A 17,593-nucleotide genomic window follows, 5' to 3' on the forward strand; every position below is an offset into this window, starting at 1 on the left:
GTACCTTGCTACTAAGGAAGGAGAGTAACTTGCGTGAGCTGTGCGTGTCGGAGTCCTGAACTTACCGAGGCCCATTCGGCTGGGGCTGGTCTCGCGGCTGCAGCCCTGGCTGCGAGGGATCCTGCTGCGCTTGTCGGCCGGCGTGGTGGAGGCCGACACCGTGGCTCGAGGGATCCGGCCGTAGCTGCTGTGGCCGAGCAGCTTACCTGGGGAGCTGGAACGACTGCCAGCTGTCAGGAGAGAGAAGAGACAACAAAAAAAATGTTTACCATGGATAGACAGTATTCTGAGCAGCTGAGAGACTAGGGTTAAGGAAGTGATATGACCTCTAATAAAATGCTTGGACTGTAGAGTCAAAACAGAATTTCCTTATAAACAAAGCCAAAGCTTTAGGGATAGTGCAGTTTAAAAGTACAATAATATAATATATTCTTGTATTTTTGTTAAACTCAGCGTAGAGTATAAACCCATGTTGCTTATTTAATTGGTTTAGTAAATGTGAAGGTGAATAAATGCTTCCAGAGGAAAAAAAAGGGACTGGAGCACACCGATTATTCACAGGATTTAATTGTGCAAACAGACAATTAAAGGCTGTGAATTAAAGGCTGGAAGTTTTCTGTCCTCGAGCTGAGAAACACCTGATTCAGCTGCATTTTGCCGGAAGATGTGCCGAAAAAACCTGTTTCAACTGGGTGAATGAATACTACTTTAATAACAAAGAAATGGGAGGCAAACTGAACTTCACAGGAAATGAAATTAGAACATTAAACAATCAAATACAGATGTTACACTCAAGACACAGACGAGGTGAGGAGGGTTAGAGTCTAACTTTAGACGTTAATGTTGCACAGAGTCACTGGTGGAAACATACAACAAAGACAACAAAATGACGTTTTCTGACTCCGAACTGCTTCTCAAACTGTGTGTGTGGGGGGAGTGGAGGGGAGGAAAGTAAACCAGACATAAAAAACTTTTAAAAACGTGACAAATGAAACATGCTGCAAACGTGGTGAAATGAAGGTAAAAGGCTAAAAATAAGAATGAGACCACGTGCAAAGCTGTGTGCGCTACGGGGACAGTGCTTAAGGATGAGGCGTCTGGCTTGCGATTGGATGAAGCTGAGGCCTTACCACTGATGGGATTGGCTGATCTGGATCCTGGGTGATGGAAGCAATAGGCAGGACAGGTGGAGATCGAGAACGGTCAAAATGAGACAGAAGGGGGGTTATGTTTATCGATTTTACCCAGCATGCACTCTGGATGGCTGTGAAATTGTTAGCTGTTAGCACTGACAGATCTCAAGAAGATTTACATATATATATATATAAAAACAAGGAAATACACACATTTAAACTCAAAACACAAGCACACATACTGTGTAAGCACACACACACACGCACAAATACACAAGATTTGTGAGTGACCGGAAGACTTTTCAGGGTTCTGCAGCGCATGAGAAACATCACACATACAAGAAACATCTAGTATGATCTCCGAGCCGAGAGGGCACAGAAAGGTCATACTTCAATATGAGAGTGACAGATTGGTATGTAGTATTCACACCGATATCTGTGTGATGCTGAATGTGTACAGTGTGTATATTATGACTGAGAAGAGAAAGTGTGACAGCATGTATACATACGCTGGGACTGAGATACCACTTTGGCTCGGCTGCGCCCCCTACTGTCCACCACTGAGGTACTGGCCCCACCCACGCTGCCCGAGCTTTGTCTTCTGGTGCGAACACGACCTGGATGACAATGATAGAGGGGAGGGAAGCGAGGCAGAGTGAGTTTAATCCATCTGAATTTACTTATACACCCCAACCCTGGACAGAGATGCTGGAAAAGATAAAAAATCTGGGGAGACAGAATGAAGAAGAAGAAGAAGAAGAAGAAGACCTGGATGAGGGTGACAGAGCTCCCCTGAAAACACACAGGGGAGGGGAAAACAGACAAACCTGGGTTCATTAGTATTTGCAAATAATTCTCAGTGGTTTTTTTTAACCGGAGTTCAAGATGGTAATGATGAAGATGTGAACCACAGAAATGTAAAAAATATGAGAAATATTAGCAAACTATTTGACCCAGGTCTGGAGAAAAGACAGACAAACATTAAAGATCCTTTGCAGCTGTGCTATGATTAAAAAAAAGAACCTGTAACCATAAGGAAAACTCTGGCATGTTGAGTTTATTCACATCTTCATTACACACTTTTTACAATAAAGGAGAAAAACATTCTTCTAAATTCAAACCAATTCATGCTGCTAGCTAAAAGGCTAGCTTTAGCTTTAATGAAGCAACATAACATAAACAGAAGCTTTTTCTTCCCCTGAATTGAGACAGTGTCTAGTGAAGGTGTGTAGCATGTTAACATATAGTTGTATTCAACATGCAGTGGAGGGTGTGAAGCTGTTTGTCATATAACAAGCAACTTCATCATTTATAACCCCACACAACTCTACCTCAGAAACATGTGATAACACAACCCAAAAGTACACTTGTGTAAGAAAAACTAAATGTTCTTTCAAATCCAAACTTAATTTTCACTGACAAAACAACAAAGCCCCGTTGTTTAATAAAATGTGAAGTGTGGTGAAAATGTGAACGACCAGCGAGTTTGCAAACCCACCAATGGATTGTGTGATAAGTCGGGGTCAGAAGCTCATCTCACCTAGAACATCTAGTGTCGACGGTTACGCAACACGCCAAGAATAGTGCCTGAGATAACAAAAAAAAAATTACACAGCGAGCTAAAAATAAGTCTCCTTGAGCTGGAGAGGAAGTGTTACTCTGGGATGTTAACCGGTTCATAAAGATTTAACGTCTTCTTCCAAACTACACCTGATCTTCTCTTCACTTTGCACGTTTCCCTCCAGTAAAACACTTGCTAACCTGCTCAGTTTATGTTCAGGACGACAGGAATTTGACAAGTGGCTAACAGGAAGAAAGATGATAAACGCTCTGCTGTATGAAACCTTACGCAATGTTTCCTATTAAATTTCATGCCACATTATACAGTCAGCAACCCTGAGGATATTCTGCATTGCATATGACAGTGAAAACTCTGGATAGGATGTCGAATTTGGCACCCGATTAGGTCATGAAATCTCGCAGTGCACCGTCGGATACGGTGGCACGTTAATTTTCTGAGAAACAAAGAAAGAAACCAAGCAAGAAAGTAGAAAAGAATCTTCTCTATCAACTAAAAACACAACCCTACAGTACGACATTGTGATGGCTGTGTAACAGTAACAGAATAAACCGGCTACAGTTGTTGTCAGGGTTACAGTCAAAGGAGGAAGTCCATGCAGACAGTCCATGCAGAGATCCACATAACCGACGACCACTTGGGAGGGAATAAAGAGAGGAAAAAGAGGGCACAGATGATAAAAGAGAGAAAGGATGTAGCCCGTGACAGCTGACAAAAAAGACACACTCGCACGCCTTCGCTTTCTTGTGCAATTTTTGCACAAATACACACACACACACACACACACACACACACACACAGGCACACACACACAGACACAAGTCTTACCATCGCTTTTACCGGGAGTGCCATCTTTTGGGCATTTAAGAAAGGCGGTGCAGCAGCGAGTGGAAGGAGGAGAGGTATAGAGGAAGACATTAGTAGCAATTTAAGCAGGAACAGGAGTGAGTGGGTAAGCAAAGGGGGGGGGGGGGGGGGGGGGGGCCTCATCATCATTAGTAATAGCCATTATGGAGCCATGGGGACTCACTGGAGAAGAAGTTTCTGAATGGCCAAAAAAATTACAGTAAATTTCATATATATACTAGTGGGGAATAGCTTAACACTCCCCATTAGCTTAAAATGTGAGTGAAAACATTCTTTAAAAGGCGTCGGGGGAGGGGGAGGGGTTCATCACACTGAGGGGCTACTCAGCTTCATCAAATCGATTTATCAAAAGTGGATTAAAACAGTTCCTGCTGACAGAACAGTCTAATGACAACCTTAGAAGCCATTAATAATCCCAGGCAGGTCCATAAAAGCCAGTGACTACAGGAGAAAATGTTTTTAATACTTCATGGTGACGGGAGACTTTGAAGATTAAACACTTGGGTGCGCCTCAGAGAAAGGACTTTGTTAACCGAGCTTTGCTAAAGTAAACAGTTGCTCGTTCTTCTCTGTTAATGTAACATCAGTGATGATTTGGAGAGTTTCTGTCTTCCTTTCTGTGAAGATTAATTTACTCACAGCTTTTTCAGCCTTTCATCTCATCTCCTGTTTGCAACTACTTGCATTAACTGTGAACCGAAAATGTTCTGAACGTTGTGCCAAGAAGAAATCAGAGGAGCACAGAGCAGAACATTAATTCAGGTTCAGCTTGTGATGCTGCCAAGTTGTATTTTTGAATTCTTTGAACTACAATTCAGCAATTTTCTCTCTTCAAACTTAGAGTGACGTTACCATACAGAGGGTTTTTGTTTGTCTGCTGTTAGAAAGGTTAGAGAGGAGATGACTGATGGATTACCTAATGAGGCGTAGGACCCCGGGGGAAGGGCGGCTGCAGAGCTGAACGGCGAGGAGGCGGGGACGGTGGACAGACGTGACTTGGCGTTGGAGGCGGCGTTTACGTCGATGTCGCTACGGGAACGCTGGAGGGAACCCGGTGTGGTGGGCACCCTGGTGCTCACCAGCTTACCTGAGACAACACAGATGAGAAGTTAAACAGCTATTTACACAATGCATAAATCATGTATTATAATGTATAAAGCTTCTGAACGGCATTTCTTATTCTTAACAGTTCTTTATCAGTTTCCTACACATTTAGATTGTGTCTTTTACTGCTGTGCTGTAAAAATAAGCCTTAATTGATCTTATTTTAATCAGCGAGCTATAGATTAATGCTGTTAGAGACAGTAAGGATACAAGGTTTTAATCAAAGCAGCATTAGCGGAGTGGATGAAATGAAAACATCAATCTGGATGTTGTTGTCTGCTCTCTCCCTACTAACTTCATCACGCTTGTGCCAAACTCAATACGCGTCACTTCTGGGGGAAAAACTAACATGAAAATGAAAAGAAAGTGACTCAGGAAGTGGCTTACTCCTCGTTATGCTCCCTCCGAGGACGCTCTTCACTGACAGCGGCCGACTGAAAAGAAGAGAATAGAAACACTGTTTAGACTTTACGTTCATCACATACAAACACAACAAGCATCTGAAAACACTTGATAGTTAAACACACACACACACAAACTGAATGGCCGCTGCAGACCTGATGGATTGACTATGAGGTCATTATCCGACACGCTCCAAAGTGAATCTATAAACCGGGTAAATGATGGCAATCAATCCAAGCGTGTGTGCCTGCATGTGGCCGTGTGTGAGAGCGCTCGCCTGTCTGCTGCCGACCGGACAATAATTACCAATGTTTTTATAATCCGATTCAATCAGGCAGACGCATTAGCGGTTTAGTCCAATCAATTACGACAAAAGACATGTGCAAAAGCCTTGAGCATGGAGAAAAATATGGAAACGTGGTAGGTGAGAGATAGACAAACATATAATAGGAAGGAAAGAGGGGAAAACAGAGAATAATGAGGGGAACATGACATAGAAGACCATCATGGTTCTTACTTAAGACTCTCCTGGGAAGACGACGAGGAACGGTCAGACTGCGGTAGAGACACGATGCTGTCGGAGCTCTTCAGGTGAGACTGGAGAGCCTTCTGATAGGTGGACTCCAGCGCCTGGAACAGGTGCTCTGCCTCCCGGCTGTAGTGACCGTGGAAACTCCAATAGCACCTGTAGGTGGGGACGAGGAAAAGCAGAAGATGAAATGAAAGAAACCAGGGTGAAAATTGGTGAATGTTTCTCAAAAAACACAAAGACACTTACTTTCTTGCAATGGATCTGGCCTCTGAGTCAGCGTCGTGTATGCCTTTCTTGATGGTCTCAGTCAGAACAGCCACATGTCTGGGATGGTAAGGGAACATGGTGTTAGCCTCACGTCGAGATATTACCAGCGAGTATGGACGGATAACTTCTGTAACTTTAGACTTCAAATGCTACAATACAAAAACTCCCAGAGTGTTTCTGTCTCTTCCAGTTTTATTCCTCCAGTGGTCCACGGGGGAATGTGACCACCCACAAGGTTTTCCACATGCTTTTTAAAGTCTCTGCTGCGGTTGTCATGGTTACAGAGTCGCCTTATCATCGCCGGGGCTCTTGATGATGACACGTATCTCAGGACTCATCAATTTAACGGGCCTCATCAGTGGCGCATCCAGCCGACGCAAAGCTACCTCAAATGTTAGCGAACTCAAATGCCATCATGCAACCGCTCCAGCTACACACACACACACACACACACACACACACACACACACACACACACACACAGCTTACCTTTCCAGTGTATTAGTGTGCCACTCTTGTAGCATGAGGTCTAGGAACTCAAAACAGCGCCTGGAAAGGGGACAAAGTTAAACTTAACACTTAAAGAGGAATAAAAACTACATCTGGAACGAGTTTCTAAGAGCTTTAAGAACAAAACACCACTTTAAAAACCACAAGAAAAATAATAAAATGTGGCAACAATGTAAAATAAAACTACACCCTCCTGTGATTTGAGGGGGAGAATTTGAAAGCCAGAATTGTTTCTTGAAACTAATAAAGAAATGAACGTAAAATAAATGTGTTCACACCGTATACTGCACACTTTATAAATAGTTTATTAGAAAACAAATCAGTGTTTGATATAGATGTAATTCTACTGCACTCATCAAGGTTTTACAATAAAAAAAATGCTGTCAATTATTAAGCTTTTTTCTGTTTTGCCTTATTGTCATTTGGTACCAATAATAAAGGTCGTCTTACCGTCTGACTGCTACTGATTTGGAGGTGCAGTTACTGGTGATGATGGGGATGAGACGTGGGTAGTGTGTGTGCTGGAAGAGAGAGACAAAAGTGTATTTCAAGTAAGCTTTTGCAATTTCTTGTTACAACCTTTTTATTTTTATTATTCTCACATGATGATGCTATTATGGTCTGGTGGTTTTAGGCATTAGCTATTGTTCATTCATTGTTTCAAGATGTTGAAAAGGTTAAAAAAATGTGGGATTTTTGTGTAATCAAAAACATTAAGTGACAGAACTTTAACTTTTAATATTAGATGTGTTTCTTCTACTCAGCTGTCACTAGTGAATACAAAATATGAATTCAAAAAACATAAAATAAGAATGAAAATGTTATAGAGTATATCGAGTCCTCACCCTGAGGATGAGGCGGATGGTGGCCACTCCAGATGTGGCCATGACTTTGGCACTGTTGGGCACAAGGTTCAGCAGTGTGGGCATGACGCTCTCCGCTCCGTGGTCAAACTTGTTACCCAGCAGTGCTGACAAATGTCTGACGAGAAAGACGAGAGGATGTTAAACAACAAGCGTAACCTCGAAGGACTGAGTAACGTCCTCCACGGCGGGTGAAAGAAAGTGTCAGATTATTAAGACATTATCGGACGTCTCTATCGCTGTTTTTACATTGAAATTAAGGAAACAAGAGTAAAGGCAACATTTGACACCCAAAAATCAATAGATGTAGTTTGTGATAGTCTTAAAAACAAGAAAAATTCAATATCTTCATCAGCTTCTTTGGAGAATGTTTGTGCTGGATTGAGAGGTGCGATGCCGCAGCTGTGATCTATTCATCAACCTGCTGCTCTTTCAGTGCATCTCCGCTCTGTTCCACCTCATCAGGGTTGGATTAAAATTCACATGATGGATGTTTTTCGGGTGGAGAGCACGATGCTCGTTTCATACCCGAGCAGGACTCATTTTCATTAGCTTAAGTATGTGGAAAGAAAATATTTTAACAGGCTATTTTCCTTTTATAGCCTAATCAGTTACAGAATCCAATTAATATCACTGCTGCCAATCAAAGCTATTAAGACTCAGCAGTTATCAATTAATGAAAACTGAACGACTCTACAGTTAAATCACTAATGATTGTATTAAGTTTCCAGTTTTTCACTATATTAACCTCTGTGTTATTTGATATGTAATAAATATGAGGATAAGACCCTTGAGGAAGGAAAGAAGGAAGAAAGGAAGGAAGGACGTGAAGAAGTAAATAAGTAAGTGAGTAAGGAGGTAAGGAATGAAGGACACGAGGAAGTAAGGATGGAAATAAGGAAGGAAGCATGTGAGAAAGTAAGAAAGTAAAGAAGGAAGGAAGGAAGGAAGGACGAATGTGAGGAAGTTAAGAAGGAAGTAAGTAAGGAAGGAAAGAAGGAAGGAAGGACATAAGAAAGGACATGAGGAAGGAAGGAAGGAAGGAAGGAAGGACGTGAAGAAGTAAATAAGTAAGTAAGTAAGGAGGTAAGGAATGAAGGACATGAGGAAGTAAAGATGGAAATAAGGAAGGAAGCATGTGAGAAAGTAAGAAAGTGAGGAAGGAAGGAAGGAAGTGAGGAAGGAAGGACGTAAGAAGGTGTTTAGGAAACAGATTTTATTTTGCTCTAAAAATGTATTTTACATCTTTTTTACCATATTTACTATAATTTATCACACCGATGCCATACGTTAATTTTGGGAAACATTCAGTTAGCGAATGTTAATGAGCTCAGTCGTCTCTATCGCAGCCTCACTTTTTGATTAAGGATAACGTGTAGTTGTGCCACGTTATGATTGTTCTATTAATCACATTACTTGTAAGGAAAGTGAATTAATTAGGTTGTTCTAACATAAAGTTAACAGGAGTTAACGGATTAAAGCTCATGTAAAGTGGAACATAACATTTAGAAATCTTTTCATGACAGTCCACCCTTCTTTAGCTCAGGACCTCACCCCAGTGTGATGCAGGCCTCACGGACCACCTGGGAGCGCAGGTCTTTAGCTGACAGCTTGAGAGGAGCCTCCAGGAGACGCAGCTGCTGAGGGAAACCCTCGTAGTCGGTCGCTCCGGCCAGCAAGAGAGAACGCACCTTCTTCAGCTGGACGAGGAAACAAGAAAAAAAAAAGAGAAGAAGGATGAGACATATGTCAGTATTTCATCCCTGAATTCATCCACCTGTGTGTGAGTGTGTGTGTGTGTGTGTGTGTGTGTGTGTGTGAGACTTACCGCTACCACTCTGTGCTCCCAGTCATGTTTTTCATCAGCCAGAACTTCTCTGACCTTGGACAGCTGGTCCTCCATCTCTCTGTTAGAGTAGATCTGGAGAGAAAATATTATCATCATCATCATCATTAGAATCAGTTATTTCATGATCCTGAGTCCCTCGTCCGTCTGTCATCTTCCTTCTTCTGCTCTATTGTCTGCAGGATAATGACAACTAAAGACTTTCAACAGTGTCTTCTGACATTGCTCTCAAAATACCTGGACTGTGGGCACGTCTTCAAAGGCTTTGATGAAATCCTCTTCATCAACGGCGCCGGCAGCTGCTTCTTTACCTTCAGAAAAAAAAACGCACAAGTTATTGTAACTGAGATTCAACAGCACACGACTGAAATCAACCTGCCGAAGGAGTCAGACTGAGTTGGTGAGTGTGTTTAATTTGTGTTTTATCTTACATTACTGGAGCTTTTATCAATCAATCACATGTAACGAAAAGTGCCCTATAAATAAAGATTATTATTAGTATCACTTGAGCACAAGCAGTGTCAAGACATAACAAGACTTATTACTCACATTAGTGAAAGTAACAGCTTTGCCATTTGTTTTGTTTTTTTTATTATTAAGCTAAGTATTTAGCCGTCCCCTTTCACCCGTCTCTCACCTGAGGGCTTAGCTGTGCTGGCTGAACTGGGTCTCCTAACAGAACTCATTACGGTCCTCCTGCCACTAGGGGGAGCTTTGGAGGATGAGGAGGAGGAGGACCGGCCTCCGTCCACAGAGTCCTCATCTTCAAAGTTCTTATCTGCAACACAAGAAGGAAAATTATTACAAGATTATAAGTGATTTAAACTTGCGTATCAGAACAGCGGCCAAATTAAACGTTATCCACTTGACAGCTTGATGACTGTGAGAGATATTTCCAGTCAGGATCAATAAATTATTTATCACTCATCGCTGGCCTCAAAGGTCAGTATTTTTCACACAGTGTGTTTTCTTCCTGCGTGGTGTTAGAGCCCCGCGGTGAAATGCATCATCACTCTCTTCTCATCAATCTGCCTAAAAGTAGGACCTGAGTCATCTCTGCTGTGTGTGTGACCTCTGCTCGCCTCGGGGCGAGAGCGCCACTCGCTCGATCTGTCAGGTCGTGTGTATGTAGCCGTTCGGTGTTTATCTATCCATCCATCTGACTTTAATCTGGTTTGGCAGCCATGCATGGATACATGGCCCCCCTGTCACCTGCCCAACGTGACCATTCACACGAGGGATTAGCCTGGAGGGGAAGGGGGGGGGGCAGATATGACGGCGTTGGGTGGACGCTGTCAGCTGAGCCACGGCAACAACGAGAAGGTTTGCAGCACAGATCAGATGAATATTATTGATTTAAAGAACAATTTAATTATACAGTAGCTGTTGTTTTGGATGAACTCTCCCCTCTGTAGCTGCACACACACTTTGTTTTCATATACGTGAAACAATCACAGAACAATAATCAGGCTCACACTCCCTAAATTTCCCCCCCCCGCTGCAAAGATTATCACCATGACACTGCATCTATCACCGACAAACACACACACACAGAGAAATGCAACAACAACAACAACAACAAAGAGGGAAAGACGGGGGACAAAAGGCAACAGGTTGACGGAGGAAAGGGTGGAGAGAGAGGAAAGGCGGATGATAGCGGAGCGATGACACAAAGAGGAGAAGAAGGACCAAATACCATCAAAGACGAGGGGAAAGCAAAAGGGGGAGCGAGGCGCGAACGGAGAGGGAGTAAAAAAAAAAAGGGAAGAGATAAAAAGGCATTGTTCTTACGAGCGCAGATTTTCTTGCACATCAGCTTCCTCAGCATGTCTCTGCTGCACCCTCTACCATGCTCTCTCTTTATCACCGAGCATCTCGGTCCACGGGAGGTTTGTGTGTGTGTGTGTGTGTGTGTGTGTGTGTGTGCTCTGCATGTGCCCCTGTTGCACGCTGAGCTCTGACAAAGTGCCAGACTAACCACCCCTTAAGCCTTCCTCTCTGAGTTCAGTTATCAATGTGTGTGTCCCCGTGTGTGTGTGTGTGTCCCCGTGTGTGTGTGTGTGTCTCGGCACCATCATGACACAGTTGATGTGTGTAGAGACTCTTGTGGTGAGAAGAGGGAGGGGTCTATTGATGTGAGATCACCTTTTTTTCTAGTGTTTACAGAGTATACACACACTCGTGTAACACTAACAATAAAACCGAAAGCAATACTGAATCTCACAATGATGACATTAGCGGAGACTTGGATATTCAGGGTGGTTCTGCTGCAGAAGTACAAAAATATATCGATACAAAGACGGATATAATTACTTCTAAGAGGCCTGTTCTTCTGTTTGAATGGAAGAATAAGTGCCGTTTGCCATTTCCACAGGATTAAAAAAAGAAAACTAACTCTCAGAAAAGCAGAGTTCGTCTACCCTCATAGGTGCTGCTTAGACCTCTAGTTTGGTAGAAGCTGAATGGAGCTTTAGTTACCAAACTCTATGAACTAATAACGATGAGTGAGCTCCAAAACCCGGCTGGCACAGCGCTGGTTTGAGCCAGTTGGTTCTGGCCTCCACTCTATTTCAGTCCTTTCAGTCCAGCACACAAAACGACAGACGACTTGAATCGACGGCTTTATTGCGGCACAATAAACAAAATACCATGTGTACCGACAGAATCATCATACACAATACGGACTAATAAACAGGTGTTTCACGTGGCTCGCGCCTGCTGCTGTTTGATTATCAGCCCTCAGAGATTTTAAGTCATACCTGTCGCCTCATTCATCCTTTGCTGCTGAGGTATGGTGCAGTCGCCCCTAAAGTTGCTTCACATTCATGTTTATGTGCAAAAGAGGGGAGACACATGCACTTCCAGTTGTTGACCGGCCTCTTTCGAGTTCAATCTGATTGAACTTTGACTTACAAACTGGTGAAGCTCTCCAATGTCCGGTCAGTTGGAGAAAGGAGGAGGGATTGAACTCTGATTCAGGAAACAATGTTTGTTTGTATTCTTGTTTTATGACCGCACAGCAAAAATAATACCAGCAGCAGAAGAAGAAGAAGACTCGTGTGAGTTCGAGGACAGAGACAGAGGTTAATGACAGTGATGATAAAATGCTGTGTGACTCCTGCAGTCTGTGTTTACAACTCTACTCGCACCACGTGAGTTCATTTCAATGGACGGATTTTGGTCTGACTGCAGCCTAACAAATAAAACACCAGCACAAACAAATGGAGCACAGGCCAGTGTAAACTGACCCGCTCTAACAGGTGCAACACAAATAAAAGCACAGATTGTACACACAGTCTTGAGAGGACGTCTATAATCAGGCAACATAAGCGAAATCACCTGTGTTGGTGGACTACGGGTGTGAAGAGTTGGTTGTGTGTGTTGGTTAAGGCTGAATTTGGGAAAAGTCTTCAATATATCAGCTAATATCAGCTGACTGCAGGTGTATCAGTGTTGGCGTATTTGTCAGCTGATAAGTAACAAATCGCAGGACAGATATTTAGAGGTCATTTATTATAAAGTTTGTCAACCAGACAGTAATGACAGGTTTATTATTCAGCTGTAACACTGTAAAATTCCTCTCTCACTTCATATCTTTGTCATGAAAATGTTTGGTTATATCTATACTGGTATCCAGTATCAGTCAGGCTACAGTTCCTTGGGCACAATAATAATACAGTCCAGTGGTTCGGTCTTGGTAACAAAGTTTTCGCTAAACATCACATCATAAAAAAAAACAAGAATGCAATAGTGAAAGCAAAGATTTCAAACTAGCTGGGAACTAAAAGTGTTGGCACAACCAACAAACAGAGCGCCACTAAATTCTCACCAAAAAGAAACTTTTTATACCTCAAACTGCATAACTACTCCCAGTGGTTCTGCACCGCAACCGAAGCCCACGTAGAAGCCAGCTGGCCTTACGAGCCTGCGCATATTTGACAACGACGAGCTGAGAAGACCGACTATACTTTTCTCCTTCTCGGTATAAAACAGAAACCAAAAGGATTTTTTTTTTTGCTCTGCAGGAATAAACTCCCGAAGGAATCCTTTTACCAGAAAACACAGCAGACATAAAGGCTGACTTCGCCAGCTGTCATCCGCTTCATTTAAGGGCAAAACTATAAGAAAAGGAAATGAGCTCATTCTGCTTTACCCTCAGCTTTAAACCAAGGCTAATAGCTTCAACACTGACACACACACACAAGTATTGATTACAGCTGTCAGAGCGGCTGTTTCCCTCAGACGCTGATGAATCTGTGCGTGTCGGGGGAGCGATTAGAGCTACATGCAACATGCTATGAGTAATTCAAACACACACATAGACTCCTCCACTGACCGAAGCTACTTCTAAATGCAGGAGAGTCTTAATACAAGCAGACACACAGGAAGTACTCGACAAATGAGAAGCAGGAAAAGATAAAGATGAGAGAGAACAGAAAAGGATCCTATGATAACCTCGATATCCTATGATACAGACATGGAACAATAATTAACCGTCTTCATTTATTTGCTGAAAGTTGTTTTTTTTTTATAGCAAGGCTTCACATTTAATTACACACTTGAGAGAAGCACAGAACAACAATTGGACTTTGGCAGTTGGGGATAAAAGGACAAATTCATAACAAAATGCTTCTGAAAAAATAGCCTTTCTAGATGTATTGTGAATTTCTTGGCCCACTTTGTAATTTGATGGGTATTTTTCCTGTTCCAGTGAGCAATATAGATTAAATCCTCTGCCAGTGAATGCCATTTTATATTGCAATATTAATTCAAATCTTCATATGACAAGTTTCCTAGAAATTTAAGTATTAATAGACAAAATTATCAAATTAGAATGAGACTTTTTTGGATAAACTAGCTAATAAAATACCTGGTAAATCAGGGTAATTTATAACATTAATACAAAAACCATTAAAAAAAAATGCAATTTTGCTATAAGACAGTCCTGCTCATTGACTTACTAAACTGACAACAACGTCCTGCACTCAAGATATATGAAAGAAATAGTTACCTTGGTATAAACAGGATGGCAATATCTTTGACTGTTAATAAATTCACATCATCTCGCCTTATACACTCTAAACTGTAGACATTTACATCATCAAGGGCACATCTTCAATGCATCTATTCAGTAGTTCTCTCAGACATATTCGCATCACAATTGTAAAGAGCTCAGAGTCAAGAAAGGTTGTTCCCTCTCCTGTGTGGTTGAAACATTTCTAAAGGACAGTAAATGTCTCACAGGTCTGGCTATCGTTTTTTTTTCAATATACTGCAGAAGCTGATTAGACGCCTGGGTTTTGGTACGGATACCAAATTAATACTTTTTGGGGATAGTTTACTTTGAGAAATATGAAATAAAACCAGTTTTTCATCAAACAAAAGAAGCCGAAAGGTCTCAAATGTTAAATGTTGTTTAACACAAGAATTAAAACAGTCTAAATCAGCAAAATTCTGATTGTAAGCAGGAACTATCTGATCAAAGAATAAGAAACAGACCAGATATTTGATGCCATTTTTCAGTTCATAACACTTACTTACATATTTCAGGCAGGGTTCCCTACAAATGAAATCCAGTGGGAAGAAAATAAAGGAGCATTCTGGCATTTTTTTAAAGGAGTCACTTCAGCATCAAAGTGCTTTGATGCCTCCCCATTAAAATTGAATTGAACTGAATTGAATGTTAAGCGAAAAATGTTTTGGATCATTGGATTGGACGGATAACTCCTTTATCATATGTTTGTATGACAACTGTTGCCTGCAAGTCTGTGAACTGTCAGTCATAAGACCACTTCATCATATTACGTTGTCAACTATTGTGTCACCTTGCACCTTGATCTGTGTCCACTTTAAAAAACTTCACCTCAAGTTTTGTTTTTGTGTGTTCTTCTGTTAATTTCTGCTTTTATTATTTATTTTTGATATTAGCTTGTATAGTGGACGGAGCTACAACAGGAAGCTCCTCACTGCTGTTATTTACAGAATGTTTTTGCTGCTTATGAGATGAATAAAAACCTCAAAGCCACAATGGACAAAACAGGCAACAACACACAAAGCAAAACAGAAGATAAAACAGAGGATGATGAGATTGAAATGACTTTCTGTGGAGGAGGAAGGTCAATCATACAAAAACTCACAAAAAATAAACAAATCCAATTAAAGATACATACAGTAGTGGTCAGATCAGAGCCAAATATCAAGGATGTACTACCTCAGATGTCCACTAGGTGTCAGGAGACACTGAACTGCAGCACCTCGTACAGTGAGGTAGTCAAAGCTGCTGAAGCTGCACTGGCATCAGCAGAGTCACCAGTAATCTGTCTCTCAACCACAGATTTATATAATGGGGAGGATTTTCTCTCCTCCCGCTGTACTCTTTAGAAAAAGAATAAAAGCCCAAAGGCATGAAGGATTAAAAAAAAAAAGTTCTGGAAAGCAAAGTTCTCAGAATTTAGAGGAGAGAGATCTAATAATGTTTCGGTACAGCCTGACAAGAGGACAGAAGGTCTCTCTCATCCAGCCTTAACCCTTATCCTCATCCCCTCATCTCTCCATCTCTCTCTCTTATCCTAAAGTATCATTATTATCTGTCTCGGTCCTCCTGACCACTCGCTGGATCTTCTTCCTTGAGGAGTTCAGGGGGAAACTAACTAACGGGGATTTCCAGCAGCGGCTCCGAGCCTGGTGTGTCTGTCCGTTACACACAGCAGCCTGTGAGGTTACATAATAGACAGATGACTGGTGATCGGAGTTATGTCATAACAAAGATGTCTTGTTTTGCTGACAAACCAGAGAAGCTGCACGCAAGGCTAGAAAATTAAACTTCCTGGATGAAAGTTATAGCCAATCAGAGTAGTTTATCACCTTGTATTGACTCTGAATTTTATTTCTCACACCATTTGAGTTTTGTTCCCTCAGAAATATGATCTCAACCTGTTTAATCGAGACAAGATTGAGAGTTTTTTGTCCTGTTAGTCATTTCTCCTTCACCTAGATGTAGCAGGAAACTAATTTTTCTGTTGATCGATATAAAAACTTTTATTCTCTGGTCTTTGACTGTGATCTTAGTGAGGACACATTTCTTTTTACTAGCCCTTTTTCCACATGAAAGTCTAAGTGATGGGGTGATTTTTTTAACTGCCTTTAAAAGCCCAGTGTTCCTCTTTAATTTGTGGTCCTACACACCCAACTTCAAAACATGAAAACATGTCAGAAGGCAAGTTTTGATTTGTTTAGCTATGTCAGAAAAAAAAACTGACTGATCTTCTAATGTTTGAGTTCGACTTGTTCTGACAAGAACTCTTCTGAAGTCTCAAAAAGGTCTCAGTAATTAAAATGCATGGACGGAAAAAAAAAAAGAGAGAGAGAGAGAGACAGGATTTTTACAAGGAAGTGCTGAATGTCACAGTGGAGCAACCGTACCAGTGGGATATGTAATTATTCAGCACATTTGCTGGTTAGCTGATGTGTTTGCTGGGATAAGCAGGAAAGAATGAGACCGAGGGACCAGAGAGACTACATCTATCTAAACAAGCTGTTCACATTTACATTGATACAGACGCACACATAGCATGTAATAGATTATTTTTGTTTGACTATTTGTGGTTTAGTCTGTCAAAAAACAGAGCAAACTGACTATCAGTCCAAAAAAACAAAACTATTTATTTTCCGATGTTATAAAACTGAGCAGAGCAGCAAATCCTCACGTTTCAAAGTGGAATTTTTTACTTGATAAATAACTTCTCTACTCAAAAATATGTTTTTCTGCTGTTTGTTTTGTCTTTCCTCCCCTTCTTTACCTCCCTCTTCTAAAGAAGAAGACGGGAAATTTTGATAGCAGAATAAACGATGGACTTCAAGTAGATTCTCAAATATGAAAGACGTTTTTCTATTAATTCAGAATTACTACCACATCGTATAATCAAAGTCAGTACTCTAAAATTGTCATTATTTATTTATTTATTATTTTAATTTATTGTATAATTTATTGTATGATGTATCACTGGATGACACACACACATTATTTACGTATATCTTTAAAAAAAAAAAGTATTGTCATCATTACATGGGCTATATGACATAAGCAAAATGTATGAAATGCCATGACCACAATAAAACAAAGTATTTCTTCTGGTTCCTTTAATTGGATGTTGATGTACAGTATGTGTGTTTATCCAACAGTGGATTGTCCTGCGTATGGAAAAATAAATAGGAGAATGACCTCCAAAAATGCAAAAAGTGCAGAAAACAGGCGGATTGACTGTGGGAGAGATGTTGATGCAGACATAACAGAAACACGCTGTTGTAGTCTGGATTGTTTGTGAAGACAATGAGCCGGCTGTTCCACTAACACTCCATAATAAACTGGAAGAATGAGTGACGGAGGCAGAGAAGTGACTTGTTGATTTCCTGCAAGATTTTATTCTTAACTAGCGTTGATGCGCACATGTATCGAACCAGGCTGGACTGATTTTAAAGCAGTTTGTTAGA

At 41.2% G+C, this 17,593-nt stretch overlaps 1 protein-coding gene across 12 annotated transcripts in view; it reads right to left on the bottom strand.

Annotated features, from left to right (window-relative positions):
• clasp1a (cytoplasmic linker associated protein 1a) overlaps positions 1-17,593 on the bottom strand; it is a 93,320-nt gene that overhangs the window by 26,416 nt on the left and 49,311 nt on the right. For all 12 annotated transcript variants that reach the window (XM_042425810.1, XM_042425811.1, XM_042425809.1 and 9 more), the window contains exons 9-21: positions 9,741-9,881; positions 9,341-9,414; positions 9,086-9,178; positions 8,812-8,957; positions 7,240-7,375; positions 6,845-6,915; positions 6,374-6,433; positions 5,864-5,941; positions 5,603-5,770; positions 5,071-5,117; positions 4,496-4,666; positions 1,643-1,750; positions 66-230 (exon numbers count right to left, since the gene is read on the bottom strand). In XM_042425810.1, the coding sequence (XP_042281744.1) occupies positions 66-230; positions 1,643-1,750; positions 4,496-4,666; positions 5,071-5,117; positions 5,603-5,770; positions 5,864-5,941; positions 6,374-6,433; positions 6,845-6,915; positions 7,240-7,375; positions 8,812-8,957; positions 9,086-9,178; positions 9,341-9,414; positions 9,741-9,881 (1,458 nt within the window). The remainder of the gene's footprint in view (positions 1-65; positions 231-1,642; positions 1,751-4,495; positions 4,667-5,070; positions 5,118-5,602; positions 5,771-5,863; positions 5,942-6,373; positions 6,434-6,844; positions 6,916-7,239; positions 7,376-8,811; positions 8,958-9,085; positions 9,179-9,340; positions 9,415-9,740; positions 9,882-17,593) is intronic.

This window comes from Thunnus maccoyii, chromosome 11 (genome assembly GCF_910596095.1).
Source record: "Thunnus maccoyii chromosome 11, fThuMac1.1, whole genome shotgun sequence".
Taxonomy (NCBI): Eukaryota; Metazoa; Chordata; class Actinopteri; order Scombriformes; family Scombridae; genus Thunnus; species Thunnus maccoyii.